General features: G+C 47.2%; 2 protein-coding genes across 6 annotated transcripts in view; one reads left to right on the forward strand and one right to left on the reverse strand.

Moving 5' to 3' along the window:
* Positions 1-6,062, reverse strand: part of miga1 (mitoguardin 1) — a 48,497-nt gene extending 42,435 nt beyond the window's left edge. For 2 of the 3 annotated variants that reach the window (XM_029706065.1, XM_029706062.1), the window contains exons 1-2: positions 5,943-6,062; positions 2,021-2,194 (exon numbers count right to left, since the gene is read on the reverse strand). In XM_029706065.1, the coding sequence (XP_029561925.1) occupies positions 2,021-2,125 (105 nt within the window). In that variant the 5' untranslated portion in view covers positions 2,126-2,194; positions 5,943-6,062. Of the gene's footprint in view, positions 1-2,020; positions 2,195-5,922 lie in introns of all 3 variants that reach the window. The other variant, XM_029706064.1, reaches the window with a different exon arrangement.
* Positions 6,063-11,958: 5,896 nt separating this feature from the next.
* Positions 11,959-17,359, forward strand: part of usp33 (ubiquitin specific peptidase 33) — an 81,058-nt gene continuing 75,657 nt past the window's right edge. For all 3 annotated transcript variants that reach the window (XM_029706066.1, XM_029706068.1, XM_029706067.1), the window contains exon 1: positions 11,959-12,121. The gene's annotated coding sequence lies outside the window, so the exon portion shown is untranslated. The remainder of the gene's footprint in view (positions 12,122-17,359) is intronic.

Raw genomic sequence — 17,359 nt, forward strand, 5'->3', positions numbered from 1 at the left:
GGCCTTCCCCAATCCATATCCTTCATGCAGATTGCCAAGCAGCGAGGCATCGGGTCCCATTTTTAAAGTCTTTGGTATGACTCGACAGGGGGTCCAATACACAACCCTCGACAGGGGGTCCAATACACAACCCTCGACAGGGGGTCCAATACACAACCCTCGACAGGGGATTGAACTAACAGATTCAGGGCAGACACTAAACACACCAGATCACTGAGTTGGTAGTTCATATCAACAGGAGAGCCCTTACCAGAGAGAGAGAGGGAGAGCCTTTACCAGAGAGAGAGAGGGAGGCCCTTTACCAGTGAGAGAGAGGGAGGGCCCTTTACCAGTGAGAGAGAGGGAGGCCCTTTACCAGAGAGAGAGAGGGAGGGCCCTTACCAGAGAGAGAGAGGGAGGCCCTTTACCAGAGAGAGAGAGAGGGAGGCCCTTTACCAGTGAGAGAGAGAGGGAGAGCCCTTTACCAGTGAGAGAGAGAGGGAGAGCCCTTTACCAGTGAGAGAGAGAGGGAGAGCCCTTTACCAGTGAGAGAGAGGGAGGGCCCTTTACCAGTGAGAGAGAGGGAGGGCCCTTTACCAGTGAGAGAGAGGGAGGGCCCTTTACCAGTGAGAGAGAGGGAGGGCCCTTTACCAGTGAGAGAGAGGGAGGGCCCTTTACCAGTGAGAGAGAGGGAGGGCCCTTTACCAGTGAGAGAGAGGGAGGGCCCTTTACCAGTGAGAGAGAGGGAGGGCCCTTTACCAGTGAGAGAGAGGGAAGGCCCTTTACCAGTGAGAGAGAGGGAAGGCCCTTTACCAGTGAGAGAGAGGGAAGGCCCTTTACCAGTGAGAGAGAGGGAAGGCCCTTTACCAGTGAGAGAGAGGGAAGGCCCTTTACCAGTGAGAGAGAGGGAAGGCCCTTTACCAGTGAGAGAGAGGGAAGGCCCTTTACCAGTGAGAGAGAGGGAGGCCCTTTACCAGAGAGAGAGAGGGAGGCCCTTTACCAGAGAGAGAGAGGGAGGCCCTTTACCAGTGAGAGAGAGGGAGGCCCTTTACCAGTGAGAGAGAGGGAGGCCCTTTACCAGTGAGAGAGAGGGAGGCCCTTTACCAGTGAGAGAGGGAGGCCCTTTACCAGAGAGAGAGAGGGAGGCCCTTTACCAGTGAGAGAGAGGGAGGCCCTTTACCAGTGAGAGAGAGGGAGGCCCTTTACCTGTGAGAGAGGGAGAGCCTTTACCAGTGAGAGAGAGGGAGAGCCTTTACCAGTGAGAGAGAGGGAGAGCCTTTACCAGAGAGAGAGAGGGAGAGCCTTTACCAGAGAGAGAGAGGGAGGCCCTTTACCAGTGAGAGAGAGGGAGAGCCTTTACCAGAGAGAGAGGGAGGCCCTTTACCAGAGAGAGAGGGAGAGCCTTTACCTGTGAGAGAGGGAGAGCCTTTACCAGAGAGAGAGGGAGAGCCTTTACCAGAGAGAGGGAGGCCCTTTACCAGAGAGAGAGAGAGGGAGGGCCCTTTACCAGAGAGAGGGAGAGGGAGGCCTTTTACCTGTGAGAGAGGGAGAGGGAGGCCTTTTACCTGTGAGAGAGGGAGAGCCTTTACCAGAGAGAGAGGGAGAGCCTTTACCAGAGAGAGAGGGAGAGCCTTTACCAGAGAGAGAGGGAGAGCCTTTACCAGAGAGAGAGGGAGAGCCTTTACCAGAGAGAGAGGGAGAGCCTTTACCAGAGAGAGAGGGAGAGCCTTTACCAGAGAGAGAGGGAGAGCCTTTACCAGAGAGAGAGGGAGAGCCTTTACCAGAGAGAGAGGGAGAGCCTTTACCAGAGAGAGAGGGAGAGCCTTTACCAGAGAGAGAGGGAGAGCCTTTACCTGTGAGAGAGGGAGAGCCTTTACCTGTGAGAGAGGGAGAGCCTTTACCTGTGAGAGAGGGAGAGCCTTACCTGTGAGAGAGGGAGAGCCTTACCTGTGAGACAGGGAGAGCCTTACCTGTGAGACAGGGAGAGCCTTACCTGTGAGACAGGGAGAGCCTTTACCTGTGAGACAGGGAGAGCCTTTACCTGTGAGAGGGAGTTATAGAGCGTATGGGGCAGGTTGACCACGCGGATGGCTACCAGATGGAAGGACAGCTTGGTGGAGGGGCCAGTGAGGGCGTCATCTGTCATCGTAACGGTCTTAACTGTCCATCACCCTGCTGCAGGGAACACTGTCCTATCCTCTTCCTTCTTCTTAAGCTGTGGAGGAGAGGACATAAGACTTAAGGTTGTCACACACACACACACACACACACACACACACTGACCGTCAGGCTACAATGGATTGTCTCTGAAGTAAGAAATCTTTGGAGATTTCCGGGCAAGAACAACTCTTTCTGAATACAGTAATTCATTAACAAAATAGCCTCCCGAGTGACACGGCAGTCTAAGGCACTGCAATGCAGTGCTAGAGGTATAACGACAGACCCGGTTCGATCCCGGGCTGTATCACAACCGTGCCGTGATCGAGAGTCCCCTAGGGCAGCGCACAATTGGCCCGGCATCGTCCGGGTTAGGGGAGGGTTTGGCAGTCATTGTAAAATAAGAATTTGTTCTTAACTAGTTAAAGTTAAAAAATATACTTGACTTTTAGGTCACTCAGCCATTATGGTTCAACTCTCCTCCCTGGTAATGTTGACAATGAACATAACCACTAGGGGGAAAGGCTAGAGTGGAAACAATTTACTGTCAACATGTTAGGTATCCAGGGATAATACGCTTCCATTATTATCCTGCCCCTCCTATCAATCAAAACATCACATTCTCCTGTCTGAAAGGGAAAAGGGGGGATACCTAGTCAGTTGTACAACTGAATGTATTCAACTGAAATGTGTCTCCCTCATTTAACCCAACCCCTCTGAATCAGAAATGGCACCCTACCTATATAGTGCACTACTTTAGACCAGTGCACAAGGCACCCTATTCCCTATATAGTGCACTACTTTAGACCAGTGCACAAGGCACCCTATTCCCTTCGCCTGTATTCCCTGGTTCGAATCCAGGCCGCATCCCATTAGGCCGTGATAGGGAGTCCCACAGGGCGGCGCACAATTGGCCAAGCGTCGTCCAGGTTTGGCCGGGGTAGACCGTCATTGTAAATAAGAATTTGTTCTTAACCTCTCTCGGGTATGTGGGACGAAATCGTCCCACCTAGTCAACAGCCAGTGGAATCGCGTGGCGCGAAATACAAAAACCTTAAATGCTATAACTTCAATTTCTCAAACATATGACTATTTTACACCATTTGAAAGATAAGACTCATTAATCGAACCACATTGTCCGATTTCAAAAAGGCTTTACAACGAAAGCAAAACATTAGATTATGTCAGCAGAGTATCCAGCCAGAAATAATCACACAGCCATTTTCAAAGCTAGCATATAATGTCACAAACCCAAACCACAGCTAAATGCAGCACTAACCTTTTATGATCTTCATCAGATGACACACCTAGGACATTATGTTATACAATACATGCATGTTTTGTTCAATCAAGTTCATATTTATATCAAAAACCAGCTTTTTACATTAGCATGTAACGTTCAGAACTAGCATACCCAGCGAAAACTTCCGGTGAATTTACTAAATTACTCACGATAAACGTTCACAAAATACATAACAATTATTTTAAGAATTATAGATACAGAACTCCTTTATGCAATCGCTATGTCCGATTTTAAAATAGCTTTCCGGCGAAAGCACATTTTGCAATATTCTGAGTTCATAGCCCGGCCATCAAGGCTAGCTAAACAGACACTCGCCAACAGAGGCTCAGTAAACTCAGAATTACTAGTAGAAAAATTGGATTACCTTTGCTGTTCTTCGTCAGAATGCACTCCCAGGACTTCTACTTCAACCACACATGTTGTTTTGGTTCAAAATAATCCATAGTTATATTCAAATATCAGGATACATGGACTGGTTAGCGGTCCCGGAGGAGAGGTCTGGGAACAGCAAATATCAGGAGGCTAAAAAGATTTGGCACGAGTTCCCAGATCCTCAAAGTTCTACAGCTGCACCATTGAGAGCATCCTGACCGGTTGCATCACCGCCTGGTATGGCGACTGCTCGGCAACCGGCTAAGGCGCTACAGAGGGTAGAGAGTACAGCCCAGTACGTCACTGGGGACAAGCTTCCTGACCAAATTGTCAAAGACGCCAGTCCCCCAAGTCAGACTGTTCTCTCTGCTATTGCATGGCAAACGATACCGGAGAAACAAGTCGAGGACAAAAAGGCTCCCTAACATCTTCAGCCCTCAAGCCATAACACTACTACTAAATAATTCATCAAAATGGCCACCAGGACTATTTGCATTGAGATGCACCCCCCCAACCATTGTTTTGTACACTGCTGCTACTCGCTGTTTATTATCTATGCATAGTCTCTTCACCCTTACCTACATGTACAAATTACCTCTAACCTGTACCCCCACACATTGACTCTGTACCGGTACCCCTGTATATAGCCTCCACATTGACTGTACCGTAATACCCTGTATATAGCCTCCACATTGACTCTGTACCGGTACCCCCTGTATATAGCCTCCACATTGACTCTGTACCGTAATACCCTGTATATAGCCTCCACATTGACTCTGTACCAGTCCCCCTGTATATAGCCTCCACATTGACTCTGTACCGGTACCCCCTGTATATAGCCTCCACATTGACTCTGTACCGTAACACCCTGTATATAGCCTCCACATTGACTCTGTACCGTAACACCCTGTATATAGCCTCCACATTGACTCTGTACCGGTATCCCCCTGTATATAGCCTCCACATTGACTCTGTACCGGTACCCCCCTGTATATAGCCTCCACATTGACTCTGTACCAGTACCCTGTATATAGCCTCCACATTGACTCTGTACCAGTACCCTGTATATAGCCTCCACATTGACTCTGTACCAGTACCCTGTATATAGCCTCCACATTGACTCTGTACCGTAATACCCTGTATATAGCCTCCACATTGACTCTGTACCAGTACCCTGTATATAGCCTCCACATTGACTCTGTACCGGTACCCCTTGTATATAGTCTCCACATTGACTCTGTACCGGTAACCCCTGTATATAGCCTACACATTGACTCTGTACCGGTACCCCCTGTATATAGCCTCCACATTGACTCTGTACTGGTATCCCCTGTATATAACCTCCACATTGACTCTGTACTGGTAACCCCTGTATATAGCCTCCACATTGACTCTGTACCGTAACACCTTGTATATAGCCTCCACATTGACTCTGTACCGTAACACCCTGTATATAGACTCCACATTGACTCTGTACTGGTATCCCCTGTATATAGCCTCCACATTGACTCTGTACTGGTAACCCCTGTATATAGCCTACACATTGACTCTGTACTGGTAACCCCTGTATATAGCCTCATTGTTATTTTATTGTGTTCATTTTGTACATTTAGTAAATATTTTCTCAATTCTAATTAAAACTGCATTGTTGGTTAAGGGCTTGTAAGTGAGCATATCACGGTAAGGTCTACATCTGTTGTATTCAACGCATGTGACACGTTAAATCAGGTGTGCTAGCTCTGGAATAGCCGAGACCAAATACATGGACCGGTTAGCGGTCCCGGAGGAGAGGTCTGGGAACAGCACCCACCAAATACATGGACCGGTTAGCGGTCCCGGAGGAGAGGTCTGGGAACAGCACCCACCAAATAGATGGACCGGTTAGCGGTCCCGGAGGAGAGGTCTGGGAACAGCACCCACCAAATACATGGACCGGTTAGCGGTCCCGGAGGAGAGGTCTGGGAACAGCACCCACCAGACAGATACGCAGTCGCACATACCATGCACTGCTACTTGCTAGCTCAATAAGCTAACTAAATAACCAGCTAGCTGACTTTAGCTAATGCAAATCTGCATAAACTGCTACAACACATTGTCAGTTAAAGCCTTACATGTATAGAGTCAAGTGTACCTTCAAGGCTTCAGTGTGACTTCCCCAACACCGGCCTCCTATCGCTGCCAAAGATGCGTCTTAAACGTGCCAGCAGTCTGTGCAGTGAGGAAAACGTCTATAAAAACCTGCAGGAGCAACGTCATGATTCCCGAGGTGGGTTTTCCGGTGTCGCTCCTGCGGTGGGCGGGGGAGGGGGGGTTACTTTCAAAATAAAAGCCTAGCGCAAAGCTTGTGGACATGTTCCAACACAGTCAAACTATTTCGAGGTCTTCAATCTATTTATAGTAGGATTCTAACCGGCTCTAATCAAATCAAATCATATTTTATTTGTCACATACACATGGTTAGCAGATGTTAATGCGAGTGTAGCGAAATGCTTGTGCTTCTATTTCCGACAATGCAGTAATATCCAACGAGTAATCTAACCTAACAATTTCACAACAACTACCTTAATACACACAAGTGTAAAGGAATGATTAAGAATATGTACATAAAAATATATGGATGAGCGATGGCCGAACGGCATAGGCAAGATACAGTGGATGGTATAGAGTACAGTATATACATATGAGATCAGTAATGTAGGGTATGTAAACATTATATAAAGTGGCATTGTTTAAAGTGGCTAGTGATACATTTTTCATCAATTTTTACATTATTAAAGTGGCTGGAGTTGAGTCAGTATGTTGGCTGCAGCCACTCAATGTTAATGATGCTGTTTAACAGTCTGATGGCCTTGAGATAGAAGCTGTTTTTTTCAGTATCTCGGTCCCAGCTTTGATGCACCTGTACTGACCTCTCCTTCTGGATGATAGCGGGGAGAACAGGCAGTGGCTCGGGTGGTTGTTGTCCTTGATGATCTTTTTGGTCTTCCTGTGACATTGGGTGGTGTAGGTGTCCTGGAGGGCAGGTAGTTTGCCCCTGGTGATGCGTTGTGCAGACCTCACTACCCTCTGGAGAGCCTTACGGTTGTGGGCGGAGCAGTTGCCGTACCAGGCGGTGATACAGCCCGACAGGATGCTCTCGATTGTGCATCTGTAAAAGTTTGTGAATGCTTTTGGTGACAAGCCAAATTTCTTCAGACTCCTGAGGTTGAAGAGGCGCTGTTGCACCTTCTTCACCACGCTGTCTGTGTGGGTGGACCAATTCAGTTTGTCCGTGATGTGTACGCCGAGGAACTTAAAACTTACTACCCTCTCCACTACTGTCCCGTCGATGTGGATGGGGGGTGCTCCCTCTGCTGTTTCCTGAAGTCCACGATCATCTCCTTTGTTTTGTTGACGTTGAGTGTGAGCTTATTTTCCTGACACCACACTCTGAGGGCCCTCACCTCCTCCCTGTAGGCCGTCTCGTCGTTGTTGGTAATCAAGCTTACCACTGTAGTGTCGTCTGCAAACTTGATGATTGAGTTGGAGGCGTGCATGGCCACGCAGTCATGGGTGAACAGGGAGTACAGGAGGGGACTAAGAACGCACCCTTGTGTGGCCCCAGTGTTGAGGATCAGCGGGGTGGAGATGTTGTTACCTACCTTCACCACCTGGGGGCGTCCCGTCAGGAAGTCCAGGACCCAGTTGCACAGGGCGGGGTCGAGACCCAGGGCCTCGAGCTTAATGATGAGCTTGGAGGGTACTATGGTGTTAAATGCTGAGCTGTAATCGATGAACAGCATTCTTACATAGGTATTCCTCTTGTCCAGATGGGTTAGGGCAGTGTGCAGTGGGATGGCGATTGCGTCGTCTGTGGACCTATTGGGGCGGTAAGCAAATTGAAGTGGGTCTAGGGTGTCAGGTAAGGTAGAGGTGATATGATCCTTGACTAGTCTCTCAAAGCACTTCATGATGACGGAGGTGAGTGCTACGGGGCGGTAGTCATTTAGCTCAGTTACCTTCGCTTTCTTGGGAACAGGAACAATGGGAGAGGGAACAATAGGCCCTCTCCTATTCTCACTATACACCAAGTCACTTGGCTCTGTCATATCCTCACATGGTCTCTCCTATCATTGCTATGCAGACGACACACAATTAATCTTCTCCTTTCCCCCTTCTGATAACCAGGTGGCGAATCGCATCTCTGCATGTCTGGCAGACATATCAGTGTGGATGACGGCTCACCACCTCAAGCTGAACCTCGGCAAGACGGAGCTGCTCCTCCTCCCAGGGAAGGACTGCCCGTTCCATGATCTCGCCATCACGGTTGACAACTCCCTTGTGTCCTCCTCCCAGAGTGCTAAGAACCTTGGCGTGACCCTGGACAACACCCTGTCGTTCTCCACTAACATCAAGGCGGTGACCCGATCCTGTAGGTTCATGCTCTACAACATTCGCAGAGTACGACCCTGCCTCACACAGGAAGCGGCGCAGGTCCTAGTCCAGGCACTTGTCATCTCCCGTCTGGATTACTGCAACTCGCTGTTGGCTGGGCTCCCTGCCTGTGCCATTAAACCCCTACAACTCATCCAGAACGCCGCAGCCCGTCTGGTGTTCAACCTTCCCAAGTTCTCTCACGTCACCCCGCTCCTCCGCTCTCTCCACTGGCTTCCAGTTGAAGCTCGCATCCGCTACAAGTCCATGGTGCTTGCCTACGGAGCTGTGAGGGGAACGGCACCTCCGTACCTTCAGGCTCTGATCAGGCCCTACACCCAAACAAGGGCACTGCGTTCATCCACCTCTGGCCTGCTCGCCTCCCTACCTCTGAAGAAGCACAGCTCCCGCTCAGCCCAGTCAAAACTGTTCGCTGCTCTGGCACCCCAATGGTGGAACAAGCTCCCTCACGACGCCAGGACAGCGGAGTCAATCACCACCTTCCGGAGACACCTGAAACACCACCTCTTTAAGGAATACCTGGGATAGGATAAAGTAATCCTTCTACCCCCCCCCCCCCCCGAAAGATTTAGATGCACTATTGTAAAGTGGTTGTTCCACTGGATATCTTAAGGTGAATGCACCAATTTGTAAGTCGCTCTGGATAAGAGCGTCTGCTAAATGACTTAAATGTAAAAATGTAAATGTGGCCCTCTTGAAGCATGTGGGAACAGCAGACTGGGATAAGGATTGATTGAATATGTCCGTAAGCACACCAGGCAGCTGGTCTGCGCATGCTCTGAGGACGCGGCTGGGGATGCCGTCTGGGCCGGCAGCCTTGCGAGGGTTAACACGTTTAAATGTTTTACTCACGTCAGCTTTAGTGAAGGAGAGTCCGCAGGTTTTGGTAGCGGGCCGTGTCGGTGGCACTGTATTGTCCTCAAAGCGAGTAAAGAAGTTGTGCAGTCTGTCTGGGAGCAAGATGTCCTGGTCCGTGACGGGCCTGGTTTTCTTTTTATAGTCCGTGATTGACTGTAGACCCTGCCACATACCTCTTGTGTCTGAGCTGTTGAATTGCGACTCTGCTTTGTCTCTATACTGACGCTTAGCTTGTTTGATTGCCTTGCAGAGGGAAGAGCTACACTGTTTGTATTTGGTCATGTTTCCGGTCACCTTGCCCTGATTAAAAGCAGTGGTTCGCGCTTTCAGTTTCACGTGAATGCTGCCATCAATCCACGGTTTCTGGTTGGGGAATGTTTTAATAGACGATGTGGGTACGACATCACCGATGCACTTGTTAATGAACTCGCACACCGAATCAGCGTATTCGTCAATGTTGTTGTTTGACGCAATGCGGAACATATCCCAGTCCATGTGATCGAAGCAATCTTGAAGCGTGGAATCCGATTGGTCGGACCAGCGTTGAACAGACCTGAGCGCGGGTGCTTCCTGTTTTAGTTTCTGTCTATAGGTAGGGAGCAACAAAATGGAGTCGTGGTCAGCTTTTCCGAAAGGAGGGCGGGGGAGGGCCTTATATGCGTCGTGGAAGTTAGAATAACAATGATCCAGCGTTTTACCAGCCCTGGAGGCACAATCGATATGCTGATAGAATTTAGGGAGTCTTGTTTTCAGATTAGCCTTGTTAAAATCCCCAGCTACAATAAATGCAGCCTCAGGATATGTGGTTTCCACTCTAGCCAACAGCTGGCAGAAACGGAATGGGTAGGCTAGTCCAAATGATGAGATTAACAGCTGGCAGTCAAGCATCGATCGCCATGTCACTTGTACACTTCAGTCACTATTATTATTACCTTCATAAAGACCCTTGCTATTTACTGGAAAAGAGAACGAAGGTCACCATGCATTTTCCTCACCCTGTGAAGTTCATCATCATTGTTTTAATCTGTAGCCTAATAAACAGCATGAATCCCCGAGACGTAGTGGTAGGATCTCACAACATATCATCGCGTGACTCCAAGTTTACTTTAATATGATGGTTATTATATCAATATTTACACACGAAGGCGTTTCCATCGCTATTTCTCACATCATTATTTTACCGACATGGCACAAAATAGATCCCACCATGTTGAACAAACAAATTATCTGTCAGCATTTATAACATTTTACCCAATCTTCCTGTTTCCATCACAGCTGTCATCATTTTTTTGTTACATGGTATGATACTCGCATAAAAACTATAGATGGAAACGTGGTTATAAACTATATAAAAATCCAAGTGAAAATCTATTTCAATTTGTTTACTGGTCAGCGTTTGGACTGGCCATTGTGCAGAATCTGAATTTTGTTATCTTATTCTTAGTCGTTAGGTGACGCAGCAACACCCGTTCCCACACAACCACAAGATGGCCTAGGCGTCAGAAGGCAGATCCACTCCTTGCCATTTGGCGGATCCATGTGTGGTTTCAGGGTGGGTGGGAAAGGAGTTAGGTGCAGTTGAATCAGTGAAGGTAACTTGTAGTGGACTTCTGATATTTGTTTGTGTTTCTTCTAATCAGGGCGAGTGGGTGCACCGTGTCACGCAACTTGAGTCAATATCTGTTTCTTGCTTTGCTCTTAGGAACAGGGAACCATTGAAAGTAGGGATTTCTGGGGTAACGTTAAGTGTGGAGGTGGAGCAATTGAAGTTGAAGATTCCTGGTGTTTGTGACGCTCGCCATTTTGGTGCGAGGCAGACCCCGGGGGTGAGTGTGATGAAAAAGAGGAGTCACTGTCAGTCCTTTTTGAGTTTTGAGTCAGTCTTTACCAACAAGGTCATGTTAGGATATAGCAGGTATCCTGTTAGAGCTTTTGTGCCGAATCCACTGCGGTGTTTCAGGTGCCACGTTTATGGTCCTGTTGCAGCAGTTTGTAGGAGGGAGATTCCAAGATGTGGGAAGAGTGCAGGAGGGCATGGGATAGAGGATTGTATAGTTTCTGTGGATAAAGTTGTGTGTGTCTACTGTAGAAGTGCCCATGTTGCTGGGGATCGGGAGTGTCCGGTGCAAGAGGCAGATTGAGGTGGCTAGAGCCAGAGTAGTGCAGAAGATGTCGTATGCTGAGGCAGTGAAGAAAGTAGAGGAGGATTGATCAAGGGTGAGAGTTCCTGAGAGAGGATCCCTGTGAGTAAGTAGTAGATATGTGCCAACACAGAGGGATAGGCCTACGAGTGATATATGCTTCAGTAAGGTTGTCTTCTTAGCAATGGTTATCAACTGTAACGCAGAAATGGAACATAAATCAGAGAAAAGAGATGTTGTGGTGGCATCTGCAGAGAAGTACCCTTCCCTGTGGCTCAGTTGGTAGAGCATGGTGTGTGTAATGCCAGGGTTGTGGGTTTGATTCCCACGGGGGGCCAGTACAAAAAAAATAAAAAATGCATGAAAAGAACTGTATGCATTCACTACTGTAAGTCGCTCTGGATAAGAGCGTCTGCAAAATGATGTAAATGTAAGTATTTGGGCATCCGAGATTTCACTTCAGAAGAGTTACAGGGTGTGTTGACTGGCGGTGACCTGTCCTCCCAGGCCGTTGGCATGGTGCAGATGGGGTCAAAAATTATTGTTATTATTTATTTATTTTAATTTTATATTGTATCACAAAGTATAATGGATTTATATTATAGTCCAGTTGGGGGCGGTAATGCGACATATTGTGTGCCAACCGCCGTTAAACTCCGTAGAAGAAGAAGAAGAAGAAGAAGAAGAAGAAGAAGAAGAAGAAGAAGGCGGATCCACAACCTGGAAGTTGTGCGTTACGAATGAACGGTTTCTCTTTAAACTTACGTTTCGTCGGTTTACCGTTTGAAGTAATGTCAAGGAGAGATCTTGAACCGGTGTGTTAGCGTTCAAAGATAACCGGAGCCTTTCTTCCTAACTGTAATTTCCAAACGTGCAGGTAAGAGCCAAAATGTTATTTTTGTTCGGTGTGTTGCTGCAGAAACGAGAAGCAGTTGACGTTTGCTAGCTTAACTAGCTAAATGTTAGCATCATCCAGTTGTCAATCTATTTTGTTCCCATGCAAGACCATGTATTGTTAGCTAGTATGAATCGTGTTAAAAAATTCAGTTAACTCTGCTTGATTCACATCGGGATTGAATTGAATTGAACCTTCAACATATTTCACATCGACTGGTTAGCATGTTGGCTAGTTAGCGCCCCGGGCCAACTGCCTTTGACCGTTAGCTTAGCTTAGCCTCTGTCAGTGATCTGGCGCACCGACTGAACTGCAGGTAATGTGCCAGTAGCTAGTAGCTAACTAAATACATTACATCCAGTTGCTAGCATCTGTTTTGACATGCTGGTTGATAATTAACTGGTCTGAGAAATGCAAGGGGTTAGAAGCGAAAGGGATGTACATTTTTTTTTCTTCCTAGTGTGAATCAGCTTGAGGTCCAGTGCTCTGTATAGAACAAATGCCCCTCCCAACATTTGGCTATACTTGATCATTCGGATGAATTTATGTATTTTAAAGTAAATTGTGAAAATCGAGTAATATTGGAGATTATCTCATGAATTGATGAGGTTTTGGGTGAAAAACCTCTTCTCTAAGGATCGGATTGGTTGTGGTTGTTTCAAGGACATACACACACACACATACATACACTGCATTCGGAAAGTATTCAGACCCCTTGACTTTTTCCACATTGTTACATTACAGCCTTATTCTAAAATGGATTAAAGTTTATTTTTTCTCAATCTACACGCAATACCCCATAATGACAACAAAAATGGATTTTTAGCAATTGTTGCAAATGTATTAAAGAAAATTTAAAATATGGAAATATCACATTTACATAAGTATTCAGACCCGTTACTCAGCACTTTGTTGAAGCACCTTTGGCAGCGATTACAGCCTCGAGTCTTATTGGGTATGATGCTACAAGCTTGGCACACCTGTATTTGGGCAGTTTCTCCCATTCTTCTCTGCAGATCAAATCAAACTTTATTTGCCACATGCGCCGAGTACAAGTGTAGACTTTACCGTGAAATGCTTACTTACAAGCCTTTAACCAACAGTGCAGTTCAAGAAGAAAATATTTACCAACTAGACTAAAATGAAAAGTAACACAAAAAGAATAACGATAATGAGGCTGTGTCAATGTAAATTGTCCGGTGGCCATTTTATGAATTGTTCAGCAGTCTAGTGGCTTGGGGGTAGAAGCTGTTGAGGAGCCTTTTGGTCCTAGACTTGGTGCTCCGGTACCGCTTGCCGTGCAGTAGCAGAGAAAACAGTCTATAACTTGGGTGACTGGAGTCTCTGACAATTTTATGGGCTTTCTTCTGATACCGGCTGGTATATAGGTCCTGGATGTCAGGAAGCTTGGCCCCAGTGATGTACTGGGCTGTACGCACTACCCTCTGTAGCGCCTTGCGGTCAGATGCCAAGCAGTTGCCATACCAGGCGGTGATGCAACCGGTCAGGATGCTCTCGATGGTGCAGCTGTAGAACCTTTTGACGATCTGAGGTCTCCTGAGGGGGAAAAGGTTTTGTCATGCCCTCTTCACGACTGTCTTGGTGTGTTTGGACCATGATAGTTCGTTGGTTTGGACACCAAGGAACTTGAAACTCTTGACCCGCTCCACTACAGCCCCGTTGATGTTAATAGGAGCCTGTTCGTCCCGCCTTTTCCTGTAGAAAAGTCCTAGAGTCCTTAGCTTAGAGATGAGCTTCGTGGGCACTATGGTGTTGAACGCTGAGCTGTAGTCAATGAACAGCATTCTCACATAGGTGTTCCTTTTGTCCAGGTGGGAAAGGGCAGTGTGGAGTGCAATAGAGATTGCGTCATCTGTGGATCTGTTTGGGCGGTATGCAAATTGGAGTGGGTCTAGGGTTTCTGGGATAATGTTGTTGATGTGAGCCATGACAAGCCTTTCAAAGCACTTCATGGCTACTGACGTGAGTGCCACGGGGCGGTAATCATTTAGGCTGGTTACCTTCGCTTTCTTGGGCACAGGGGACTATGGTGGTCTGTTTGAAACATGTAGGTATTACAGACTCAGTCAGGGAGCGGTTGAAAATGTCAGTGAAGATGCTTGACAGTGGGTCTGCGCATGCTTTGAGTACAAGTCCAGGTAATCTGTCTGGCCCAGCGGCTTTGTGAATGTTGACCTGTTTAAAGGTTTTGTTCACATCGGCTGCCAAGAACGTTATCACGCAATCATCCAGAACAGCTGGTGCTCTTGTGCATGCTTCAGTGTTGCTTGCCTCGAAGCGAGCATTACATTTACATTTTAGTCATTTAGCAGACGCTCTTATCCAGAGCGACTTACAGTAGTGAATGCATACATTTCATTTCATGCATTATTTTTTGTTTTTGTACTGGCCCCCCCGTGGGAATCGAACCCACAACCCTGGCGTTGCACACACCATGCTCTTCCCACTGAGCCACAGGGAAGGCATTTAGCTTGTCTGGTAGTACACAGTGTTGTATGAGATCTTCAGTTTCTTGGCAATTTCTCTCATGGAGTTTCTCTTCATTTCTCAGAACAAGAATAGACTGACGAGTTTCAGGAGGAAGTTCTTTGTTTCTGGCCATTTTGAGCCGTTAATCGAAGCCACAAATGCTGATGCTCCAGACGCTCAACTAGTCTAAAGAAGGGCAGTTTTATTGCTTCTTTAATCAGAACAACAGTTTTCAGCTCTGTTAACATAATTGCAAAAGGGTTTTCTAATCATCAATTAGCCTTTAAAATGATACACTTGGATTAGCTAACACATCGTGCCATTGGAACACAGGAGTGATGGTTGCTGATAATGGGCCTCTGTTCGCCTATGTAGATATTCCATAAAAAATCTGCCGTTTCCAGCTACAATAGACATTTACAACATTAACAATGTCTACACTGTATTTCTGATCAATTTGATGTTATTTTAATGGAGAAAAAATTTGCTTATTTTCAAAAACAAGGACATTTTTACGTGACCCCAAACTTTTGAATGGTTGTGTGTGTGTGTTAAATCAAGTTTTATTAGTCACATGCGCCGAAAACAACAGTTGTAGACCTTACAGTGAAATGCTTACTTATGAGCACCTAACCGACAGTGCAGTTTCCAATAATACGGATAAGAATAAGAGATAAAAGTAACAAGTAATTAAAGAGGAGGAGTAAAAAATAACTATATATATACAGGGTGTTACAGTACAGACTGAATGTGGAGACTATATACAGGGGGTACCGGTACAGAGTCAATGTGGAGGCTATATACAGGGGGTACCGGTACAGAGTCAATGTGGAGGCTATATACAGGGTATTACGGTACAGAGTCAATGTGGAGGCTATATACAGGGGGTACAGGTACAATGTGGAGGCTATATACAGGGGGTATCGGTACAGAGTCAATGTGGAGGCTATATACAGGGGGTACCGGTACAGAGTCAATGTGGAGGCTATATACAGGGGGTACCGGTACAGAGTCAATGTGGAGGCTATATACAGGGGGTACCGGTACAGAGTCAATGTGGAGGCTATATACAGGGTATTACGGTACAGAGTCAATGTGGAGGCTATATACAGGGGTTACCAGTACAGTCAATGTGGAGGCTATATACTGGGGGTACCGGTACAGAGTCAATGTGGAGGCGAGATACAGGGGTTACCGGTACAGAGTCAATGTGGAGGCGAGATACAGGGGTTACCAGTACAGAGTCAATGTGGAGGCTATATACTGGGGGTACCGGTACAAAGTCAATGTGGAGGCTATATACTGGGGGTACCGGTACAGAGTCAATGTGGAGCCTATATACAGGGTGTTACGGTACAGAGTCAATGTGGAGGCTATATACAGGGTGTTACGGTACAGAGTCAATGTGGAGGCAAATAATCTGGGTAGCCATTTGACGAGATGTTCAGGAGACTTATGGCTTGGGGGTAGAAGCTGTTTAGAAGTCTCTTGGACCTAGACTTGGCGCTCCGGTACCGCTTGCCATGTGGTAGCAGAGAGAACAGTCTATGACTAGGGTGGCTGGAGTCTTTGACAATTTTTGGGGCCTTCCTCTGACGCCGCCTGGTATAGAGGTCCTGGATGGCAGGAAGCTTGGTCCCAGTGATGTACTGGGCTGTACGCACTACCCTCTGTAGTACCTTGCAGTCGGAGGCCAAGCAGTTGCCATACCAGGCGGTGAAGCAACCAGTCAAGATATTCTCGACGGTGCAGCTGTAGACCTTTGAGGATCTGAGGGCCCATGCCAAATCTTTTTATCCTCCTGAGGGGAAGAGGTGTTGTCATTCCCTCTTCATGACCGTGCTGCTGTGTTATAGACCATGATCGATCCTTAGTGATGTGGACACCCGCTCCACTACAGCCCTGTCGATGTGAATTGGGGCGTCGGCCCTCCATTTCCTGTAGTCCACGATCAGCTCCTTTGTCTCGGAGAACCTTGAAGTGTTTTTATCAGCTGTGTAAAGTGCATTTATTAGGGTGTGTGTGTGTGTGTGTGTCAGAGAGAGAGAGAGTGAGATGTTTGTGGGGAAGATTGTAGCTGGGATCTATGCAGACTGATGTTTGTGAGGGGAAGAGTGCAGCTGGGATCGATGCAGACTGATGTTTGTGAGGGGAAGAGTGCAGCTGGGATCGATGCAGACTGATGTTTGTGAGGGGAAGAGTGCAGCTGGGATCGATGCAGACTGATGTTTGTGACCTGAGGAAACACTATTGATCTGTAAGAATGGACCTGACCTGTCCTGCTGGACCATCAACCTCACCAGGCTCCCTGTCCTGGACTGGGTTTGGCTGTAGAGGTAGTGTCTCTCACCAGGCTCCCTGTCCTGGACTGGGTTTGGCTGTAGAGGTAGTGTCTCTCACCAGGCTCCCTGTCCTGTCCTGGGTTTGGCTGTAGAGGTAGTGTCTCTCACCAGGCTCCCTGCTGGAGTCACTATTTGAGTTACATGCTGACTAGACCACACAAGCTGTTGCGATCCTGTTGATTTTGTCCCCCCACACCAGACGCGATCAGGACAAGCAACTATATTAATTTGGGGACAGGTCGAAAAGCATTAAACATTCATGGCAATTTAGCTAGCTTGCTGTTGCTAGATAATTTGTCCTGGGGTATAATCATTGGGTTGTTATTTCACCTGAAATGCACAAGGTCCTCTACTCCAACAATGAATCCACAGATTAAAGGGTAATCTG

The sequence above is a fragment of the Salmo trutta genome, chromosome 21 (assembly GCF_901001165.1).
Source record: "Salmo trutta chromosome 21, fSalTru1.1, whole genome shotgun sequence".
Taxonomy (NCBI): Eukaryota; Metazoa; Chordata; class Actinopteri; order Salmoniformes; family Salmonidae; genus Salmo; species Salmo trutta.